Source organism: Neolamprologus multifasciatus, chromosome 6, assembly GCF_963576455.1.
Source record: "Neolamprologus multifasciatus chromosome 6, fNeoMul1.2, whole genome shotgun sequence".
Taxonomy (NCBI): domain Eukaryota; kingdom Metazoa; phylum Chordata; class Actinopteri; order Cichliformes; family Cichlidae; genus Neolamprologus; species Neolamprologus multifasciatus.
In genome coordinates this window covers 26,850,433-26,873,930 of record NC_140444.1, presented here as the reverse complement: position 1 = coordinate 26,873,930, position 23,498 = coordinate 26,850,433, and the positions used below count along the sequence as shown (strand labels likewise).

The 23,498-nt window shown below is 40.5% G+C and overlaps 1 protein-coding gene across 2 annotated transcripts; it reads right to left on the bottom strand.

Annotated features, from left to right (window-relative positions):
• Positions 1–4,932: 4,932 nt before the first annotated feature.
• cpe (carboxypeptidase E) lies at positions 4,933–22,913 on the bottom strand. Of its 2 annotated transcripts, none has more exons than XM_085163191.1 (9): positions 22,512–22,913; positions 11,415–11,626; positions 11,073–11,240; positions 10,087–10,204; positions 9,295–9,474; positions 8,130–8,269; positions 7,458–7,557; positions 7,146–7,264; positions 4,933–6,116 (listed from the first exon to the last, which is right to left on the bottom strand). In XM_085163191.1, the coding sequence occupies exons 1-9, from the start codon at positions 22,750–22,752 to the stop codon at positions 6,018–6,020; spliced, it is 1,377 nt and encodes a 458-aa protein (XP_085019317.1). In that variant the 5' UTR covers positions 22,753–22,913; the 3' UTR covers positions 4,933–6,017. The 2 variants fall into 2 exon arrangements, with proteins under 2 accessions (XP_085019317.1, XP_085019318.1); XM_085163192.1 differs by having other exon boundaries at positions 11,430–11,626; positions 22,512–22,911.
• Positions 22,914–23,498: the final 585 nt, after the last annotated feature.

Genomic DNA, 23,498 nt, shown 5'->3' with positions numbered 1-23,498 from the left:
TGTGTGTGTGTGTGTGTACAGTAGCCATTTGCTGACATTGCACTTCTTCTAGAACTTGGTATTGGGTGTGCACTTGTATTACTCGTGTTATGGGGACATAAATCTATTTACGCTGTCATAACGTGGAGGCTCAGCTTTGTTTTGGAGGGCAAAAAAGCAAGTTTTCATAACATGATTTACCAAATTTTAGAAGAATTGATTTAAGGTAATGTAAGACTACACTAGGGTAAAGCTCCAGGAACTTAATATAAGTCAATGCAATGTCCTCAGAGATATGGTAACACAGCTGTATGATCAACGTGTGTGTGCTCTGGCCTCTGCTTACTGCAGATATGCTTCTTTTCAGAAAGGCTATAGAAATGTGCAGTGTGTGTGTGTGTGAGAGAGAGAGAGAGAGAGAGAGAAGAGAGTGAGTGAGTGAGGGTTGAGGGTTTGCTGTACAAAGACCTTTCAGCTGCAAAATCACGTTCGGCACATTGTGAGAACCAATGTTTTCCTCAAAACTGAGAAAGGAATTGCACATCCTGTTAACTGAAGTCAAGCGACAGACCATAGACTGTGTAAGAAGTTAAACAAAGATCACATTTTAAACCCTATCTTGAGACACTTTATTGATAGCAGCCTGTTGAAAAAAACACATCATTTATTCACATTTCTTTATTTGAATCTATTAAAAATGCAAAAGATAACACAGTGTGAGAGGCACATTTTACATTTTTATTCATATTGTCACCAGTAGGTCAGGAAAGGGGTACAGCAGTGCAACCAAAATGTTGGAGGCACTGTTAGGATTTGGGCCTTGATTTTGGACAGTAGTGTTGGAGATCAAATTTGATGGAATTATAGACAGAAAAAGTGTAATTTTGAAGATTTTGATCCAACATTTGGAAAGCATCTAATTGGCTTCTTTTTTTCAGCATGCCAATGATCCCAAACTGCTATTACAGTAAGTTGGATAGAAAAACACACAATATAACACTATCAGTCATGGATTGGCCTCACCGGAGCACGCACCTCAACATTACTGAAGCAGTGTGGGATCATCCTGACAGAGAACAGAAGGGAGAAATCATATCAAAGATCAAACCCAGTTTCAGCTCAGAGTTAATACTTGTTGAGTGGAGCTTTTAAAGTTCAGAAAATGTTGTTGCTGCGTCTCAAATCATTTTAACTGAGTCAGCATGAACTCAGCTGAAGACAAGTTTTAAAATTTTGACAAAAAAATAAGTTACCGAATAAAAAAAATTGGGCGTGTGAAAGAAATGTATGTACTGAACCTCTGAGCCCGCTCTCCTTCTCTCACAGCTTATTTACCATCTTATTCACCAGTAGGCTGATATAAATCAACAAGTCGATATAGATCATTGCAACTCTAGTAATCAAGGAGTTATTTTAGATTACATATATACAGGTTCTGGGGTGTGATTTATCATTACCACTCCTTACACATGTATCACAAAAGAAGGAGCAGAGACAGATCAATTACTCCTCCACCATTTGTCTGAACACAAGGCTGCATTACATACTTTCAGTGAACCTGAGAATAAAACTGGTCTATATTTTTTAGTTTTTACTTACCAAATCATTCTTGGGTCATTTTTAAAACAAACAGTCTAACTTTGTTAAAATAAGCCAAACATTTTAACAACAAATGCAAACAGGCTGCACCTGCAAAACATGTTCTAGCTTTTATATTTGTGACTTAATGGTTTAATGACTGAGAGTTTGATGGTGAACCTTTACAGAGGGTGCAGAAACCTTTAGAAGTTTGTAGTCTTCATGTGCAAACACTTCTTCTCTCTGTGATTTGTCAGGTCGTCAGCACACTACTGTCATCTGCAGGATTTAAGAAGTAATGACAAAGATGTGCTGTGGCTGCAGGAGTGTAAAATTACACATGCAACCAAACAAACGCATTCTTAAAAGTCCTGGTTTTCTAAGTGTGTGTGTACAGAAAGAACATTTCATCCTGAAATGCAGTAAAATTGAATCTGTTTTCAAATAAATCAATAATAATAATAATAAACACCTCCATGCTGTTTTCTCTAGTCAAACATCAACATTGGAACCTCATAAATGATAAACAAGAAGCTGACCCCCTATTTTTGCTATAAATCGCTCCAACACTTATCAAAATATTTGCTGATTACTTCAGTCCAATAATGAACTAATTACCAGCACAGTGTCATCACATTTTACTGGCCCCAGTGCCAAAACAAATAGGTCTTCCTGCATTATTGATGAGGGAGGAGCTGTCTAATATCACGTTTGACTGATCAGATTAATGTCCTCTTCCCTCTCTCTCTCTCTCAGCAGGTCCCCTCTGTGTCCCGCTCTGCCCTGAAGTCAGAGCAGCTTGATCAATGGTATTGATGACAAGATGCTAATAGCAGATGCTAATAGGGTCGGTATGAGTAATAGACCGAGGTTGCCATTGATCTGCAGAGTTAGCATCTAATGCTAAAACAGCTGATTCAACCGCATAGTTGGACTAAAAGTGCCACCCTTGCTAGGTGTGTGTGTGTGTGTGTGTGTGTGTGTGTGTGTGTGTGTGTGTGTGTGTGTGTGTGTGTGTGTGTGTGTGACTGCAGGGAGTGAAAGTTAGATAACAATGCTTAAGGCCATTTTTTCTACCAATACGAAGGCACAATATGTACGAGCAAGATTTATATCTAAACACAAAGCTGAAGTCAAACACTGGCACTGATTTGTCTATCTCACATAAATTATGTCCTCCCTTATTCAAGATTCATAACTTATTAGACTAGGCAAGCAATTTCAATCCAAGAACTTGGAAGTGAAGGGGTCTTTTGACAGCAGGTTTTAGTCCTAATATGAAGCACAGATGCTTTTAATGACATTATTGATGGCTCTGATCTTTTCAGAAATCCTTGTAAGTTAGGAAAGAAGGAGAGCGAGCCAGCAGAGACCAGAACCGTGAAACTTGGTGGAATTCATCCATCTGTAATTTTAGCACTGGACAGCGTTTTTCCTGCTGTGAGATATCAGATGTCCTTCTGTGAAAACAGACTTCTGAGTCAGTGAACACAGGCTGCTTTAAATCAAATCAGATCTGCCCTTTGTGGAGGTAAATATATGGTATAGAATAAATAAGCTGTAATATCAAAGCAAAGTTACACTGAGCTAAGTATCTCCAGACAGGTGTTCAGGTAAGTTTCAAAAAGGCTTTTACCACAGGGCCAACATCCCAACCTCCTTTAGCTACAGAACAGGCACGTTTCTGGGAGTGTCTCATGTTCAAGAAGCACTGTGAGCTGACAAAGGGGTCAGGAAAGCAGTTCAAAGATGCCTGAGCTATACAGCCTGAATGTGAGTAGAGCCATAATATAAAAGTGTCAGAGTCAGGTTTAAGTGCTGTCACTGAAAGACGAAAAGCTGCCATGCCAACAACAGGTGTGTCCTCTCTGGACCACACCCACCTCCGTACAGGCACACAGAGGAGAGGGAGAGACAAACAGATCTTTCAATCTGAGCATCAGGATGGGGAATAAAGATGAATGTGATGTGGTCATTTGTGCCGGTTTCAGTTAATGAGTATTTTAGAAATTACTGATCTGCCAGGCGTTATATGGGCACACTGAGCATTATTTAAACGTCACTCCTCACCAGATGCGCAGTCAAAGTGAAGTGGTTAAGTGAACAAATCCATGAAAACACAAGCTCACTGTTTCTTACTTGTGAGTTCTCATTGCTGTTTGTTAAAGGTCAGTCACACCCACACATCTGTTTTCACTTATTCTGCCTGATTAAACCTCAGTTTGGAGCTGCTAAAATTGCATGAATCCACTGCACTATGCATTAATGTGCAAGGGGGGAAAAACGATATGTGTACCCAGCAAAGTGATTAGAAGAGTCAAACTGACATCAGAAATTGAGTCCATGCCAACACAATTTAGAGATGATGTGCACTGTAACCAACCTTAATATTAATAAAATATTTACATAAAAATTCTGAATGTAACAAAATAATTTTCTTTTGAATGAAACATTGATTTGTTGGAGATCCACTTTTTTATTATCCTAATTTATAAAACTTATTTTTTCTTACTCGTTTGATCTTTGCTATACTGCTGGCATACAAGATCGAGAAGCTCCTGCGGTGATCTTACTTCCCATTTTTTTTAATTGTTTTTGCTTTTTACCAATAAATTCATAAACTATAACATAAGTTTAAGTTTATGCAGAAATTAGCTGTTTCTATAAAAAAAAGAGAGAAGGCTAAAATGTTACCAAGTCAGAGAGATGCACAGCGTTGCTGTACTCAAACAGAATAGAAATCTACATCAGAATTTTATATTCTCATCTAATTTGAGCTGTAAAATGTTTAAAATGCAAACATCATCTTCTTATACAATAATCAAACAGGCACGTGCTTGTACCAGAACATCAAACTTGGTTTGGTAAGTAAGAATTTGCAGTAGTGATTGTTATATGACCATTTCACGGATGGGTGTTTGCTATAATTATAGGCGGTAACTTCTCCAACCATCCATAAGCAACACCTTATGGCAACAGCTGTGAGCACTGAAAACCTGAAACTATATGCTGTTAGATGAGCTGACATCATAAAGCGAAATTCTTTTGCTCATGAGGAAATAAAGAAACCATAAATAAAATGACTTTCTTAACAGATTTGAGGCATTAATGCAAAACTTCTGCTGAATGTTTCCCCTCTAATCCACTGTGGCATCTCGCCATCGGGCCTATTTTTAGGGACTGTTTCTCCATTTCCTTGCAAACAGCAAATGCTTTCCAAATCATCCCTGTAAAAATTTAAAAAGCTCAAAATAGAGGGGCTATTTTGAGCTTTAGCCTTACCCATTTGCTCCCATCCATCAGCCTCATTAAGAAGTGAACAACTGCAGTTGCTGTCACCCAAAAAGAGCTGAAACAAAAGAGACCAGACGGCAGTTCGACAACATAAAGAGGGGAGTTTTATTGATTTGTTTATTCTTTACATTGTTTAAACCATTTCCATAGCCATACATTCAATAAATCCTTTCTGAGCTCTAAAATGAAGTGAACTGCATCCATGTAAGTCAGCCAACTGTCCACTCAAAAGATTCATGTTGCAGTAAACATGTATCTTCCTTCCTTATGTCTTACAGTATTTCCTGTATAGTGCACATACAAAGGAATGGCTTTGGGTTGACTGATTTATTAGTGTCATGATTGTGGTTCTTCATATTTTTTTAGTTACAAAAAACTTTTCTTGCTATACCTAGTTCATAAATACAGTATATATTATAATATCATAACCATTCATCTTGTGCTGGAATCAAAGCTGTGCTGCAGTTTAAAAAATCGTAACATCAATAACATATATGGAAACAAGCTTGCCTGTATAGATTGTTTACAATATGATGTTTACAGTGATTTTACAGTGTTTTCAATGTCCCTGATTATCTCAGTACCGTAGTGCAACATCGGCTTTATTTTACAGGAAAAAAACAGCACGAGTATCAGAGTGTGTGTTTACAGCTACTCAGACTTGGAAGGTTTCGTGTGTAGTAGCGTTGTGTATGTATTGGTACTAAAGCCTGGAGAAACAGAGACATTTAAAACAGGGGGAAAAATGAATACTTATAGACAGAGCCATGTGGCAATCATGTAAACAGATCTTTTACATACATTATTACTCAGTCAGTCATTCATTGGATATATAGGTGAGTGCCATGGTTACCAATCACGTGTACGATAGAGAACACAATACCACGGAAGTCAAGACCAATCTCACTGCCAGCAAGCTGCCTGCAAATTCCTCCTTTTGTCTTTCACTGCGCGCGCAGGATATTCAAACAATCTACAGGAGTGTGAGGCAAACTCTTACATTAATAAACAACAAAATTAATTAAAGTAAGAATGGAGAGAACACAATCAAAAGAAAGAAGTAGAAGAAGAGACAATATATTCTTTTTCAGAGCGGACGGGCACACAGAACGTTGACTATATTACATCGAATTGTGGACGCTCCAATCGTCAGCGAGACAAACGCGTTAGAAGTTCAGTGTCTCTGACATCATCTTCCACCAATCCATCAGCTCCTCCCGCTCCTCCTCCTTCCTCTCCATCAGGGACTCCAGCTCAAAATCCACCTGAGACACACAAGATACAGCAGCTGAGAACCAAGGAGGATCCAACGGACTTTGGAGATAATGTGTTGGTTTTGTAAGTTGTTCTTTAACTAGAAACTTTTCTATTCATTCATTCAAATGTTGCTTTTTTTTTTCCGATTTTCTCTATCCAAATATTGATAATATCGATAGGCAGGCATTAGGATGGAATCAATACTGGCTCAATAGGATGGATATTTTGTTGCTATTCTTTAATTCCAATATGTAAAATATGTATTACTTTTTTGGAAATGGAAAAAATATATCTCAAACCTGCTCTATAAAAAATAACAGAACCTTTTTGTGTTTATTGTCACGTCTACAGACGGAACAGAAGATGATCCAAAGGGTTTTAGAAACAGGCACATTTACACTCCAGGTCTCCAAAAAAACCAATTTCAAAATACATGAAAAGCTGAAAGGTGTGTTTTATTGTGGAAACTTATTATTGTGGAAAGTAAAAATCACAGTGATTTATTGGTCACTAAAATGTTCAGAATTTGCTAAGTCATGACACATTGCTCTCCTGCTCATACCTCTAGGTTAAAAGGAATACTGAAGTTGTATTTACTGGAATCCCACCAAACATTTCAGTATGACACACGAGTAGTTTATATGTTGAAGTTTAACATATAAACTATGATAGGTGTTCTGCACTTCTTGAGCTCAGTTGGTGTTATTGCACTTAATTCACAGTTACAGCTGGCCACATGTTGATGAATATCACTCCTCCATTAAACATTTAGTGGCTTATTGTGAACACTTCAACCGAGACCTTACATTATTACGTAAGCGGTGCCAACATTAGTCAGACATCCAGCATCTGATGTGTTTGTGGTGTCTGCTGGAGGGACCAAGGTTCAGTGACTTATTCTGGATTGTATATTTTCATATAGGTGTAGGGCTTAGAGATCCAGAAAATATGGCTGGGAAACTTCCACTCAGGTTACCTTCTGCAAAGATAAAAGACCCCACAGGGAATGTGATGGGTCATTTGTTTGTGTGTCTTACCCTGGTTGCAGGGCTGTAGGGTACAGCCACCTTCTTGATGACAGTCAGGTATCCTGGGGCAGAGGCTGCCACTTTGTAGTTTCCTGGAGCCAGCAGGCGCCAATAGTCTCCATCTTTGGCTATAAAATACAGATTGTCTTATTAAAATGTGTTTAACCAACACACTGGTGCTCAGAGCAGCTCCAAGCAACAACTGCAGTACCCACACTATCCACGAGATGGATGCATTGCACCATCTCTCCATTATATTTCTCACATGGAGCAAGCAAGAGCTGTGATAGCACTTGTGCTTTGTGAATTGTATGAATTTACCTGTGGTGATGTCATGGTCAATACCCTCCACAGACACAGTGGCATTGAAAATGGGGTTGCCCTGAAGGTCACGGATAAAGCCCTTAACGCCACGGTGAACCTGCACACAATGCGCACATTGACACGTGAAGAACATGTTCCCTCTAGGACTGATGGCAGCATTTTTAGAGTCAGGTGTAAAAGATTTGTTAGTTTTTGGTGGAGAAGATGTACTGTAACAGTCTCCTCAGCAGAGCATTGAGCATTTAATAAATATAGAGCTTTTTCTGGTTGAGCAACCTCTTGTGAGCAAACAAAGGAAGAAGTAGCATTACCACAAATTAGTGTTTGACGTCTGGATGGGAAGTTGCAACTCTGACGCCGTGAGGCTGCATTACGTGTCCGATTATGTGGTTCCTTTTTACCATCAAAGTTATGATTCTTTCACCTCAATTAGAAGAATTAGTCACATAAATCCTGTCAGATCCAACCTATGATCTAAAAATATGTTGTGACTGCTGTGTTTTGAAGGTCAATTTTGCTCTTATAGATGACACATTTTGCAGTTTATTTCAAGCATTAGCACTTATAGACTTGAGATTGCAAGCACTGGTATTGTCTCTGGGTCAGCTGTGCAAATGGAAGAGACTGCAAACCGTGATTTATGGCATCTGTATTTAGAGTCCTGCCTACCTGCTCGATGTAATTGACGAGCGAGTTGCGGTTCTGTTCCCAGTAGCTCTTCAGCGTTTCCTCATTGGGGAACTTGTCACAGCTGAGCTCCAGGGTGATCTCGAAACTGTTGCTGCTGAGATAGTTGAAATCCTGCATTCCTGTAAACCGCAGAGAGAAAGAAAGCAAAACCGAAAAAGTCAACAGAATTCAGGATTATATATTTGAAACTGGGTTAACCATTTACCTGAAAACAATATAAATAGTTACATACAGTGACTTGAGAAAGTCTTCACACCCACTTCACCTTGTTCAATTTTGTGATGTTGCAGCATGATGCCATCAATTCTTTTTTTCTCATTAATCTACACACACTACCCCATACAGACAAACTAAAAACAGAATTTTTGTAACATCCATCCATTCTCTTTGGCTTTTCAGGATTGCGAGCGCGCTGGAGTCTATCCCAGCAGTCTTAGATTGAGAGCCAGGGTACACCCTGGGCAGGTCACCAGTCTGTCGCAGGGCTAACTCATACAGACAGACATTCACACCTATGGGCAATTTAGAATAACCAGTTAACCTAACCCTGATAACTGCATGTCTTTGGACTGTGGGAGGAAGGTAGAGTACCTCAAGAGAACCCACACAAGCACAGGGAGAACATGGAAACTGCACACAGAAAGAAAGAAAGACCTGATGGTGCAATTGAACTCAGGACCTTCTTGCTGTGAGGCAACAGTGCTAACCACTGTGCCACCATACTGCCCGCTTTTGGTAACATCTACATAAGAATTCAAGCCTATTGCAAAAAAACATATTAGCTCAATCCCTCCAGTTTCTCTTGACCGTTGCTGAGACATTTCTACGCCTTGACTGAAGTCCGCCTGTGGTAAATTAAATTCCCTCTCTATAGAAGGCCTCGTGGCTGACAATGCATATCACAGCAAAAACTGTGAGCTCAAATTAACTGCCTACAGAGCTCAGAGACAGGGTTGTTGCAAAGCCCAGATCTGGGGAAGCCTACAAAAACTTTTCTGCTGCCCATGAGTTTCCATGAGCACAGACGCCTCAGATGGAAGAGGTTTGGCGCAACCAGGACTCTTCTGAGAGCTGGTGGCTCGGCCACACTGAGCAATCAAGGGAGAAAGTCCTTATTGAGAGGTATGCTTTAGTTGCCTCTTACCTCCAGGCACACTGTACCAGGCCCCGCCGTTAGTGATGCCGTCTTTGAAGCTGTAGTCATCGTTCTTGCGACACGGGGCTCGGTGAGGATCGGACATGACGGGGTTATACATGGAGTAGGCTCTAGCCAAAGACTTGAACATCACATCATCCGGACTGGCGCTGTACTCATGGGTGGATCCTTAATGAGAGGAAAGAGAACAAACAAGCACTCGCCATTTAGAGAGCGGCTATGATGAAGTGTTAGCAGAAAACGTGTGCCTGCTCAACACATTTTGTTTGCTTTGAGCGATGACGCAGAGGAACCAGCCGGTGGAAAGATTTTCCATCTGATTTAAATCAAATTTACGACATTCTAAAGAAAAGGGACTAAAATGTTTGCTGTTACATAAATGGTTCAAATATTTATCTTGATAAACATCCTCACATGAAAGAAAGGAACAGTTTACATACAGTTTAACAACCCAAACAGGAAAAACAGGTGTGGGAGTGATCTCTTCTACTAAAGGCGAAGCAAAAACTTCACTTGCTCTGTTTGGGAAGTTTTAAATGTGGATATTTGGGTCGCATCATCAGGAATCATATCTGCGATGATGATGATGAAGAGCAGCGCCAGTGTTTTATAATGTTTTTTTTCTTTTCAGTGGAGGGAATAGGCTTCAATAAAACTCAAATGGACTCTAACATGTGATATAAATGTTCTTATACTGTGTGTGTGTGTGTGTGTGTGTGTGTGTGTGTGTGTGTGTGTGTGTGTGTGTGTGTGTGTGTGTGTGTGTGTGTGTGTGTGTACCAGTGCGGGTTTCATCATATGGATAGTTGGCCACAACGTCTCCTCCATGCAGGTTTGCCGAGAGGACGAAGGGGATGTCCATGATCCAGTGGATCACAGCCTTGGTCTCTGGAGCCAGCTGCAAATGTGAAACATTAAAAAATTACAATTACAATAATGTTTAGATAATAAATGTCTAAAGCAATATCACCTTCAACCTACACAAACTCAAAAAAATGATTCTTGACCCTCAATAAACATGGTACAATAATTTTGAATAAAATGCAGTTGAAATATATCAAATCAAAGTTGTATTTATTCAACTGATTAATCATTAAGGAAAATATGCCTGGTATAAACTGAATGCATGCCAGTCAAGTCAATTTAATTTGATTAGATTCCATTAAATTTCATGTACGTATGTCACAAAATTAGAATTTACAAGTAATCAAATTACTTAATATTCAAAGGATTTCCCATCAAATTTGGTTACTTTTGATGAATGAACAGGGCTAATAATAAATGAAAATGCCATTTTTGAATTGCTAGTTATCAATTCATCATTTCTGCGCATGCACACACAAAAAATGCCACCCACATACACACACACACACACATGGTGGACACCCCACAATACCAAGGGTCAATTTTGGGGGGCTTTTGATTCCCCACTGAGCTGGCAACCCTTCATTTAGCCATTCATTTACTAGCTTTGTTATAATATACACTTTTGATTATAGCAGCTTTGGTTCAATCTCACATTTTCCATCCTTCTGCTGTAAATGTACCGTAGATAACCACAGATGTTCAGCAATCCACACATGAAAACAGACCAGAGCAATTATTTAATACATAGTTTGAATTAGCTTGTTTCTGAGTGACACAGAAAGGGTGAATAAGACTCAAAGATTTGAGTCTTAGCATTATTATTGCTACTTCAGTCTTTTCGTGGTAAGTAAGAAATAACGGCCACCTTATCCTGTGATCAGTAAGTCAGTTTGTTTTACCTTGGTGTTTTCATCCACAGCCTTCTTCATGTTCTGCAGCAGGTGGTTGTTGGCTCCGCCTTCCCGCTCGTTGATGTAGATGATGCGGTCCAGATCAGGGAAGTTACGATTTAGATCCACCCCCTGCGCATTACTGCGGCCCACAAACCAGTCCTTAATCTCTCCGGGCTGCACAGTAAACAGAAATGAGATGGGGACAGATTAAAAGACAGTGTCTGGAGCTTTAATAGATGCTGCTCTTGCTGTGTAGGTGTGATTTAAAGACTTGTGGTTCCTAAATGACTGTTTGCAGGGCTGCAAGCTTAAACTGTCCAGACATAAAGTTCAAAAAGTGATTTTTACGTGCTGTTTCTTCACCTGTGAGGCGGCCTTCTCAAAGCCGTCGGGGTTCATTGACGGCATGAGGTGGATGCGGGTGTTGTGGATGAGATCGATGATGGTCTCGTTGCCCTGCTGGTACTGGTTGCACAGGTACTGAGCCAGGTAGATGAGCAGCTCTCTGCCCACCACCTCGTTGCCATGCATGTTGGCGATGTATTTAAACTCAGGCTCACCTGCAAGAAACCAGAAGGCTCCTGTTGAGTCACTGTCACACAGACGTAACTGTGACTGGACATAATGTAATCGTCCCTGTTGTGAAGAGCAGGTTTTTGGCCAAGAGGCAGAACTGAACACACATCTCACAAAGGAGGAGGATTTGACAAAGCTGACAATGAATCAGCATAAACCACTCTCACGTAATCTCACAAAAGGAAAAAATACACACATACAGCTGGCCACATCGACACTATAGCGGGAAACCATCATGGAAACAATCTGTTATCTCCTCGGGACCAAACAGGTCACATTATGATTTGTTATGGAAGTTATCACAGAGGACGTCCACGCTCGAGGAGTGACGAACACACTGACTCATCAACAGAAAGGTTACATCGTATCGAACGTCGAGCCCAGTGCTCCTCTGGACAATAATGAGAGAGACACAGTGGATTAAGCAGCGACTGTGTCACACACTGTTCTGTCAGACACGTGGCACCGAGGAGCCTGCTGATGACGGGTTTGAGAGAGAATTTAACTCAAAACACCAAAATTAATTCCCCAAATCACTGATTAACAGTCACCAACTATGATTACTGATGATTGATTAAAACCTACTAATTAACAAAGTCACTTAAAGTCATTCCAGTTCCCAAATTATCAGTGTATTTTACACTTGGGGATAGTATTTTATTATTACGTCTTTTACGTCTATTAAATATGAAGGTGTTTGTCTTAAATGAAGCAGGAGGCCGTACATGGCAGGTTCAAATGCCAATCTAATTTTGGATTTTTTTCAAAAGCTTTTAAAGGTTTACAAGCCAATCTTCACCACAGTGAGCTCTTCAGATCACCAGAAAAGTGGGTAAATGGCAAATGGACTGCTTCTTATTTCCACTTTTCCACTCAAAGCACTTTAAACAACAAGTCTCGTTCACACACACACAATCATACGAGCACTTTTTTCCTTCTTTGTAACATTCACAATCTGATGAGGACAGTTTGGCATGCAGACTGTAACAGCCAAGGATCAAACCACCAACCCTGGTGATTATTAGATGACCTGCTTACCTCCAGAGCCGCAGCCACCCCATTGTTATCAGTTACATTTCAGATTTTTAAAACATTTATGTTTTGCAAATAATGGATTTGTCAACAGTAAAAACTGTGTACTGGTCACTTGTAGTTGTCATGGAAACTTGCCACCTTGTCTGCAAACACTCACAACAACTCATTAAGCAGTATTTAGAAAAAAAAAAAGTAAAAGTTGTGCTTACCACTGAGACCAAAAAGATGCAACTTTAACGGTGAAGGTGGACGGCTTATGTTTCTGCTTTGTGTCAGTTTTTCTAATTTTTCCCTACAGCTCGAAAAGTAAATGCTGAGTGTTTGCAGGCAACATTGCCTCAACGCAAGATGATTTTTGGTAGAGCAATTTCACCCCTCACCAAATGATCAGAGGATACACATTTGTCCTCAGTGAACAGTTACCAGTCAGCATCTAGACCTGTGTGACTGGATGACAAATCTTTAAGAAATGTACTTTTATCCTTGCTCACTGAACGTCTGTGTTTAATACACATATTACTGTATTGCGCCAGGGTCGTAGTCTGATATCCTGATTATGTTTTGCACATTTCAACATCCTGTCCTGTTTTTGAGAACCTTGGATCTGATTTGATTCTAAATTTGGTTCCTTTCTTTGTATTTATCTAAAAATACACACTGTACCATTTGGTGGATTTACTGTTATTGGCCACGTCAGTGCGTGGGTAGAAAAACGGCATCTGCTTTTCTTTACCAAAGGTGATCTTGCTTTCATATCTAAAAGCTATTTCTGTCTTGAGCCCAGTGAATTTGCCTTGTAGTAAACCCCCATGATCCCACCATCTGTTTTAGATATCAATTAGGCTCTTCATCTATACAAATATATACAAAACACGGACAAGTTTGAAATTGGACCTATTTAAAGCCCTCTAACAAAATGACAAAGAAGAAGACGTATGAGCTGCAGCAAGCTGTAAACATTCTTTGATTGGCTATGAATCGAAGATTAATGGCTTTCTGCGGCTGTACGAGAACAAAGTCTTTTGTTCAGATCGGTTACAAGTTATAAAATGTAGTTTGAGAATGGCAAATGCTTAAAAGCAAGCAAGTATCCAAGTGTGCTGAAGCCAAATCGCTGCAGGGTGCTGGTTTTACTGAGAACTGTGTTTTTATTGTTCTTCCTTCTACCCTGATTGGGTCATTTCGTTTTCCTTATTTTTCCCCTAAAGAATAATAACTATTATTATTCTGTGTATCTTATATATATTCTTCTATAACTAAAAAATTGTATAAAATGCTTTCAAGACTTTTTAAATCCATTTTGGCTGGTCTCTTCATGTATTTGTAGAGTAACGCCAGCAGCTTCATGCGTGAGTAATACACACACACACCACCCAGCCACATCTGGTAGCCAGGTTATTTTTAAATGTTTGAATCTCCTCACAGTTGCTACTAATGATTTCAAGCCTGCAATTAACTCTTTCTGTCCTGGCGTTGCTGAATGTTTTTGTTTTTACAGCCTTCAGAAGCCCAACAGAGCTGCCATATGCATGCACACACACACTCAAACACACACACTTTGATGTTCCATTCGGCCAAAAAATGAGTTACTGTGTTTCAAGCTATTAAACAGATGCTCAGTATCGTGAGACATTTCCCGTCTCCCTTACAAAACATGCTTTTATGCTGTTGAACTTCATGTTAGCATGCAGACTACAGAGCTGTGCATGTTTATTTAGAACCCATATATGTGCAGACTAGCTAGCTATGAGGTGACATGAGGAGTATGCCTGTCATTTGTTTTCATATGTTTTTTTGCAGATTCACGCTCATTAACACTTCATAACAGCTCCATCTGTTCTGTTTTTACACATGCAAACCCTTCCCCCTTATTTCTCAATCTATTCCTCTTTTCTGGTAAGGTCAGAATGAGCTTTAACTCTGACACCCGCATAAAAAAACTGCTCACACATGAAACTGCAAATGTGGATTTTTCAACATATGAAACTGATGTAGCTGAGACCCTTCACTTCTGAAATGTAAGGCGTCACCTGTGATAGCATTAGTTCATAACAGGAAACATTCCTATGTGAATTCATCCGTTGTTTCTTTTTATTTTAAAGCTTGAAAGTGAATATGTGGTGTGACCACATTTGTTCCTCAACACAGCCTGAACTCTCGTTGACAGTTTTCTTCTAACTTCTTTAAGCAGTCTTCAGGAACAGTTTCCAGGCTTCTTCAAGGACACTCAATGCTCTTCTTTGGATATTTGGCGCCTTTTGTTTTGTTCTCTGTTAAGATGATCCCACAATGCGCCAGGCTCTGGGAGGCCAATCCTTGACTGTGTTTTTTTCTATCCAGGTATGGTTTTTATGTACTGGCAGAGTTGTTGGGATCATTGTCATGACGCTGTTAACCATCAGATGCCTTCCTGATGGTATTATATAGTGGATCAAAATCATAATTCCATCTGTTACCTTTGAAATTAGAACAGATGATGAGGTTTTTTGATAGGCTGCTAGTAACAAAGTGCATTTGGATACAATTTTAAACTGGATGTTTGCTAAGTCATCTGGTACATGTAAACACTGGTTCACCCCTTGACTAAGGTGCCTTTTTGTGCTTCAGTGATTCATAGATCAGTGTTAAGTTGCTTAGCAAACAAAAGATGTATCTGATTCTTCATCCATCTGAAAATAGCCAGGTACAAGGACTGGACTAAAAATGAGTGAAAAAGCAGATAATGTCAAAAGAAGAACTTTAAAAGACTTTCAGAAAGTCTGGAGAACTATTACAAATTAAAAGAACTATTAAAAGAAAGTTGGACTCCTGTTGTTTCGAACTGGTGCTATATAAATTCAATTCATCTGGACTGAAAAGAAGACACAAGGGTTGGTGCAAGACTTTTGCACATACATGTTTTAAGTAGTCCACATATGATACTCACAAAAGCAGTTAATATTTAATTTGTAAGACTGAACAGGTTTTACTAGTATGTAAAATATGACAAAGGTCCAGATCAGCCACATCCTTCATGTGGAAAACATCCCAAAGCCAAAACAGATTCACTTTACAGTGATTCAAACAGAAATGAGGTGAGGATGAAACCATTAAAAATTTAGTCTAACTAATTGATTAAGAAGAACATCACATCATCTTTCTCTGTTTTCATAGATTTTACATATCACAACTTAACGTCAGTAAAAACCTGAGTTTCCAAATGCTCTTTAACTTTAAATCACTCCCTGCTGCTAAAGGTTAATATGACACATGTGACGCTGCCAAAATCCAATGCATCCTCCGACCTTTGTCACAAATGATCAGCAGCACTAAAGTCTCCTAGGCGACCGAGTAATTATGGCTGCAGCTACAAACGTCATTTGGGAATGACCACATTAAGCACACTCTCAGTCGTCATGGCATCCCTGCCAGGGGCAGGTTCTAAGGGAGATAGATGAACTGGGAGAGCGAGTAAACAGACTCTCACTCCGCATCTGTCTGTCTGTCTCGTGCCTGGGTACACAAACACACTCATATACACGCTCACATTACAGACACATGGACAAAGACAAGAGAAAGCTCACCAGTGCTCAGTTTATTTCTACCACATGAAGTCATTTTTTATTCTGGCAATTATCTTTAATCTATAGTCTTTGCTTTAGATTCTTTATGATAGGCATCAATAAAACATTTCTTGGTATGCGGATGCTCATTCGCTGCTGTAGTCTGTAAATGCTTGATTCCCCCTATCCCCCGTGAATGCACCAGTTTCTGCTGGTGTGTAAACACCTTTCTAAAAACCTGTGAAACTGTTTTCAGAACTCAACAACTCACGTCCAAGATTTGAAAGCCTCTACATTTGTAGTCACTAACATTGAACTTGTGCAATTTTTGCCTCTCATTTAAACATTAATGGCTGTGCTCTCCTGAAAGAGCACTCTCACAGCCTGTGGGAGCTATAGTTGCTTATAACCGATGCCTGCCAAAAGGGGAAAAAAGGATCTGCTCTTCTGTACATACCTCAGAAATTGACAAGTGTTAGAAGCAGACTGGGTTTTTTGATTTTTGTTTTTTTAGGACAGAGACATCATCAAAATCTTTCAGGATTCCACGATTGAAGACATGGGAGAGAAGTGCCTACATATCGGCTGTGAAGAAAATAAAAAAATTAAAATAAATAAAAATAATAACAAAAATAAACTGCAAATGAAGAAACAAAAAATAAATAAAATATCAAGAGAGAAAGAACAAAAAAGTGTAGGAAAGGGTGAGAATAAAAGCAAAGCTGACAGTGGAAGAAGGAGGAAAACATGTCAGAGCAGAGTGAAGGCGAAGAATGAGGAGGAGGTGGTAGATGGCTGTGGGTGTCTGATGTATAATAAATGACCTCTGGCTGATGCCTTGGCCTTTCTTTCTTCCATTTTTTTCCATTTCTGCTGCTCCCTTATTCTCCCCGTGTTCTTCTTCACCCTCATCACACTTGCACTCCTGTGACGCTCCTGTTTTTTCAATCATCATTCCTGTCATTTTTAGCTCCTTTTCCCATCAGCACCTCTTGTCTCTCGGCTGTTTTCACCATCTCTACACGAAGCAAAATGTCCTCATTTTACACCCCATCCCCTCCACCGTAATGTCTTCTAACAGGAGCATTGAAAAGGACAGGTTATAGTCAACACACCCAGTGTCATCTGATATGTTATATTCAGCGGTGTGTCTGGCTGTTATATGCTTTAACCGGGCATCTGAGTGTGTGCTAACTGGGGATTTCACATTTTCTCTGTCGTATCATAAAACAGACGGCCGTGGAGTCTTATGACATCTTCCACCTCGTGAGATGGTCTACAGCAGATTGGATCAAGCAGTACCTCATACTGACATATTTTTTTTCACCTTCAGACAAAGTGAAGCATATTACAATATAGGGTTTCTCCTCCTGGTGTTAGAAACATTGTAAATGGTTCCAGACATGAGAGCCAAAAGAGTTTAACCAGAGCCTCATTTCCCCTGATGAAAAGAAGCTTTTAGCTTAAATATAAGCCAGCTGTGAGATTCGGTCTCCTTCAAATGATGGAAGCATTCAAATCCTTTAGTTTAAATAACAATCCTCAAATGGCTCCTTGAGTATCAAAAGTACATAATGTGCACTTTGAGGGACATTCACGTGTTTCTTATGTACGGTTTAAGCAGTAGTAGTAGCCTAACTATATTCAGACAGATTTAATGCAGCAGTTTCCCTTTTAAAAGGTGGATGGTGGAGAATTAGCATATGATGAATCTACCTGATTACATAAAAATGAAAATACTTGACTTTTTTTTTTTTTTTAAAAAAAGCCTACATGTGATCACTTTTTGGCAGGCTGGTGTCATGAAACGGTAAATGAATAACACGCCATTTTCCTCAAATCATTTCATTCTTCCTGTTTCCTTTTCAAGTATCATATCATGCCAAGTAGTTTCAGCCATGAAGAGCCTAGTCCTGAACTTTTCATGCCATCATACAATGTTAAAGGAAATGCCAAGCTGAAAACGCATATATATGACACTCGAAACAGGTCTGAAGCACTGCTCTGTGATGTTGTACCACCGTGGACAGCAGAAAGAATTAGGAAACGCAACATTTACCCCTTTTAATGGTAAGCTTGTCAGATAACAAGTGTCTAGGCAGACCTACACATCCAGCGGAATCAGTGCAGTCTTGTTTTTTTGAATCATGTGTCTGTCCACCTGGCACACCCCAGTCCATTACTCACTCTCCTTTTTTTTAAAAAGATTTGTTGACAACAAACTGCTGCAGGAAAATATGTGGGTCTTAGCTGCCTTGTGTTCTGCTGAGTTCATTAGTTTCCTGGGCAGGCATTGCTGTCAGCTACAGATTGTTTTTCACCAGCAACATAACCAAACATAAAGGCGAGAAACAAAATCAGTGAGAGCAAACCAGGCACTAATTTGGGTTCGGGGGTCTGTTTTGGTGAGTGAGAATGTGACCCATTGAAAATATAGAAAGACCTGCTGATCCAGTCTCCATCCACACTATGGGCACTCAATGTATATTAATGTGTTACAAGTATTTATGACTACAGGCAGGTCCAGTGCCGCACCGCATGACAGATGGCTGCTTACTGACAGATGCATCCGCTCAGGACCATCACCATGGTCTTCCCTGAGCCAGACAGTCAGCCAGCCAACCACGAGCCGCTAGTCGGCTCAGTGCGCTAAGCCGATCTGTTGCCCCGGCAACAGCTATTCTGGCTCCACCTTAGCTCGAACACACTGCAGACTCAGATAAAATATGAGCAGGATGCCTTGAAGGAAGCTTGAGTTTTATCCTTCTCGTCACACATCCGCAGTTCCCTCCTCTTACTCTGCTCTTCCCCATCTGGAGCTCCTCTTCCTCTGCGCTTCTCTGTTTCATCGTGCTCCTGCCCTCTGTGGATGTTTTGCTCGGCAGAGATGCAGAGGGAGAGGAGAAAAGGGGGGGAAAAGGAAAAGGCTGAAGGAGGAGGGGAGGCCCCAGTCCTGCTTAGCGAAGTAGCGGCTTGGAAACTCATCTGGTAGTAATAACGGCTCGCTACTGTGACTCATGCCTGCGTACGCCCACCGGACTATTACAGACTTATTTAGTATGTATGGTCATTAGACTCTGTGACCATGTGAGCGGAGTGGCACACCAAACCTGTGGTGCACCATTAACGATGCATAAATACACCCATAGAAAAAGATACACCTCTCCACACAAAAAAAATCCCACAAAATATTACCCTTGTGCTATGAGTTTCCACTTTCCTTTGAAAACTCTAGCTCAGGATTACTGAGATGAAATTAATTATTTCATGGCTAAAGGTTCATTAAAGGTTAAATAAACTACAGGCTTGGGTTGGACCAGCAGTGTTCCTCTCACTGTTTCCATACTTAAAGCACGCCAATGAGTCTGAGCGGGTCAGCAGTGAGGTTTGGATTAAGAGGTCAAAATGATAAAAGGACTTTATTACTAATGTATGTGAAAAACAAGCCAATGCTCAGTTAGGGATTGGACGCTAAAATTTTGGTGTTTTTAATGTTTACCATCATATATACAAATGGAGACATGGATTCCAAGTCTGGCATTTTAAAAAGAGAGCTAAAAGATTAAAAATAAATAAAGAACCCATAGATTGTTTCAGTGACATCCTTCCAAGGAAGCATAAAGGCTCATATTCTGGGGAAATTTAACCACGGTCGTTTTTCCACAGAGCTTATGATCATTTGGGGCCCTGGAACAAACACCCTCTGTGTTTAAAATATTTTGGAAAGCCATCTGATGAGCAGTGGCGGAGCGGGGGGTGGCTTACTGGGCTTAAGCCCGGGTTGTTTTTTCAGAAGCCCGGGGTCTTTTGGATTGAAATTTTTTCATAGTTAGATGCCTGGCTGACAACTGTATAAAGCAAAAAACTACACACAATATTCGAAGCACATAGTGCACACTGTGGGAATTTTCGACTGTGCGTAAATCCTCCCTAATTTTGGTATGATCCGAGCTCAGGCATTAAGCGGGGCGGGGCAGCTGCTGCCTACGAGTGCGCTGTTGGAGAAACGGAGCCAGGCAGACAGAGGAGAACTGAAGTTTGACCAGGTACCAAAGCAAATCATTCGTACTCAGTGTTGGGGAGTAACGGAATACATGTACCGCCGTTACGTATTTAAAATACAAAATATGAGTAACTGTATTCCGTTACAGTCACCGTTTAAAAAGGTGGTATTTAGAATACAGTTACTTTGTTGAAATAAATGGATTACACGGCGGTATTTTCCTGTTTCATATTGTCGCGGGTCAGGACTGTTTGGGTTTTTGTTTGACAGCTATGTTCTGTTGTTCCAGGCGGCAGCGTTATGGTTGCCATGGTTACATGGTGACGCTCTCTCTCTCTGCGTGTTTCCTGGGTGAGAGAGCACCTTTTTGCTAAGCTAATAGGCAGAATGCTACAGGCATAGCTCTAAAGAATGTAGCATCATAGGCAGTGTAGTCCATGCTGCAGGGAGAATGCACAGACACATACACGTTATGTGTCTGTGAGCGAGGGAGGGAGAAAAAGGAAAAGTACGAGCTGTCATCGAGTCATCAATGTCAACCAAAACACCAGGAAAAGAATTGTGGAGCTCCGTAAGTGTGGCTCAATTTTGAATACAATTTGGTGCCATTTCAATTAAGAAATACAGATAGTTTATCTCTTTACTCTTAAAGTTAACCAATATGTTTTTTATATTTATCAATCTAAAAAAATAAACATTTAGTCTGATTTGATGTTACAATTAAAAAAGTGTTTGTGTTTTGATCTGAAGAGTGTGTAAATATCTGGTTTCAACTGTATATTTGATGATTGTCAGCACAAAGAGGGAGAGAGAGGAACAGAGAGGGAGATGGAGTATGAGGACAGAACAGAGATGGAACAAGAGCAGGTGAGACACACATGTTAGTCAAATGGTTGTTTACCAAAAGTATCACCGTATCATAGGTACTCATGTATCTCTTACCTAGTGTTTCTTTTTAGGTTTGTTACTTTTCAAATTCTATATTTATTAAGTTTTGCAGGCTTGTTTGGACAACAAGGCTAAATAATTATAAACCTTTCTCAATCTAAATAGTGTACTTTGGTAGAATTAAAAAAATAAGTGTAGTGCAGGTCTATGATGATTTTTAGTGCTACTATCATCTAGTTCTGATTCTGGTTCTGTCTTGGTTAAATCCTAAGTAGTCCTGATTTTGAACTGTTGTAGTCCTGTTTTAATTCTGGATCAGTTCTGGGTCTGGTTGAATTGGGGTTTAGTCCTCGTGTCTTGATACAGCCCCGACCTTGTTCTGCCTTGCTGCTTAATTAAAAAACTAGTTTAGGGTGTCCTGCATATGTGATATATATTTTTCCCTATATGAAGTCATTCTTTTTTGAACAAAACTCAAAACAGAGCCAATTAATCTTTCAGTCATTTCTAAACTCCCCCCCCCCCCCCCCCTCAAAAAAAAAAAAAAAATCCCACATGCACACTACCCTTTAGGGCTAAGCCCTGGGTGTTTCAAATGTCTAGCTCTGCCTCTGCTGATGACTCTGAAGATGCAGCTTTCCTCCCAAAATGGAAGTTTCCCATCTAGGAGAGGAAAATTTTGCAAAAGGAGAAGGTGGATTGCATCTAAAACGCGGTTAACCACATCTGTAGTTGTTTTGCCTAATGCACCACATCAGTAAAACTCATCATCTGTTGTTTCATCCAGTAAATAGTACAGAGCACTGAAGTAGATAGGGATGTAATAATAATGACTGTAGAGCCCTGCTAATGACTAATGGGTCCATTTAAGTCAAAGCCTCCTTCCTTTGAATTGAACTTCCTTTTTAAGCTGGAAAGGCTAATTCGAAACACCTCCAAATGGGTCACGGCACGATCCACCGCTTCTGTGGTGTTTTCTAAGAATCACGAATCGGGATAAGCCCAAAGAGATCATTATCAACCAGCAAAATGGCGGCTTTGCACGGCTGATCCCACTATCTACCATCTAGATTCACCAGAACTGATGCAGCGGGGCCCTCGCTCGCCCCTTTACGCACAGCACGACCCACCTGCGCTCCTCCTCTGCTGTTATCTCGGGGACACAAGTCATTTTTCTATAACCTTTACACACACACACACACACACACACACACACAAATGAGGGCACAGCCAAACTGCTGCTATGCGCAATAGTGCATAATGTATTTGTGTTATCCTAGCGGGTGGTAATGGATTTCTATTAGTTCATACCGCGACAGAAAACGGGGACAAAGGGAGTGGGGATGGTGATGGTCCCGCGCGTTCGGTGTGAAACAGACTTTGTTTGTGCGTAAAACTGACCAGGTTCGTGCGTCCCCGGATTGTCGGACATCTCTAGCACCAGCAGCTCGCGGCCTTCGAAGCTCTCCCCGATGGTATAGATGCGGGTGATGGTCGGACACTGCAGCCACACCGACACCAGCGCTTTCCGCAGCTCCTCATAGCGGTGGTACTCGAAGGAGATCGCCCCGTCGGTACCGGCCGCGCTGACCAGGGTGACTACCGCAGCCCCGAGTATAACAACCGTAAGGAAGTGTTTCATTTTGACGCGTCCTCGTTTTCCTAAGCCTGTCTCCCTGCCTGCCGGCGGATTGGCTCCGAGCCTTATCGCTGTGCTGCAGCCTCGCTTTAGGCTATAAATATCCTTCCCTCTGCCTCTCTCTCTCTTCCCTCTGAGTGTGATGCGCTGTACCTGAGCTCAGGCTCCCCGTCAACATACTGCGTAAAGCCAGCCACAACCAACCCCACATCCGGTCATAATTTTCAAAATAAACTGAAAAAGCCAAGATTTATTTAAATTGCTTATACACAAGGAAAACTCATTATTGATAATACAAGGAATAAAAAGGGGGGAGGATGGAATAAGAACGAAAAGTAAGCAAGACAACCCGCAGGTTGCAGCATGGACATAATAAGTCAGTAGAAGAGTATGAATAAGCACAAATGACAAAATATTACAAAAAAGTTTGTATTATGGCCCTTACAACAACTCTTTCAGAGCATTATTTATGTTAAAACACGCACATTCATTTTAGAGAATGCATGCTGCTGCAGCTTGAGATGCTTCTGTTGTCGTTTCCTGCTCATTTTTGCTTTATTTTTGTATCATTTTTTTCTTTTGTAGAAGATATTTTACACAGTAATATACAATATTGCAAAATTAAGGACTATAATCCTAAACCTCACCCCCAACCAGGCATGGCAGATCGCTGCCCCTGCCTGAGCCTGGTTCAGCCAGAGGTTTCTTCCTGTTAAAAGGGAGTTTTTCCTTCTCACTGTTGTCAAGTG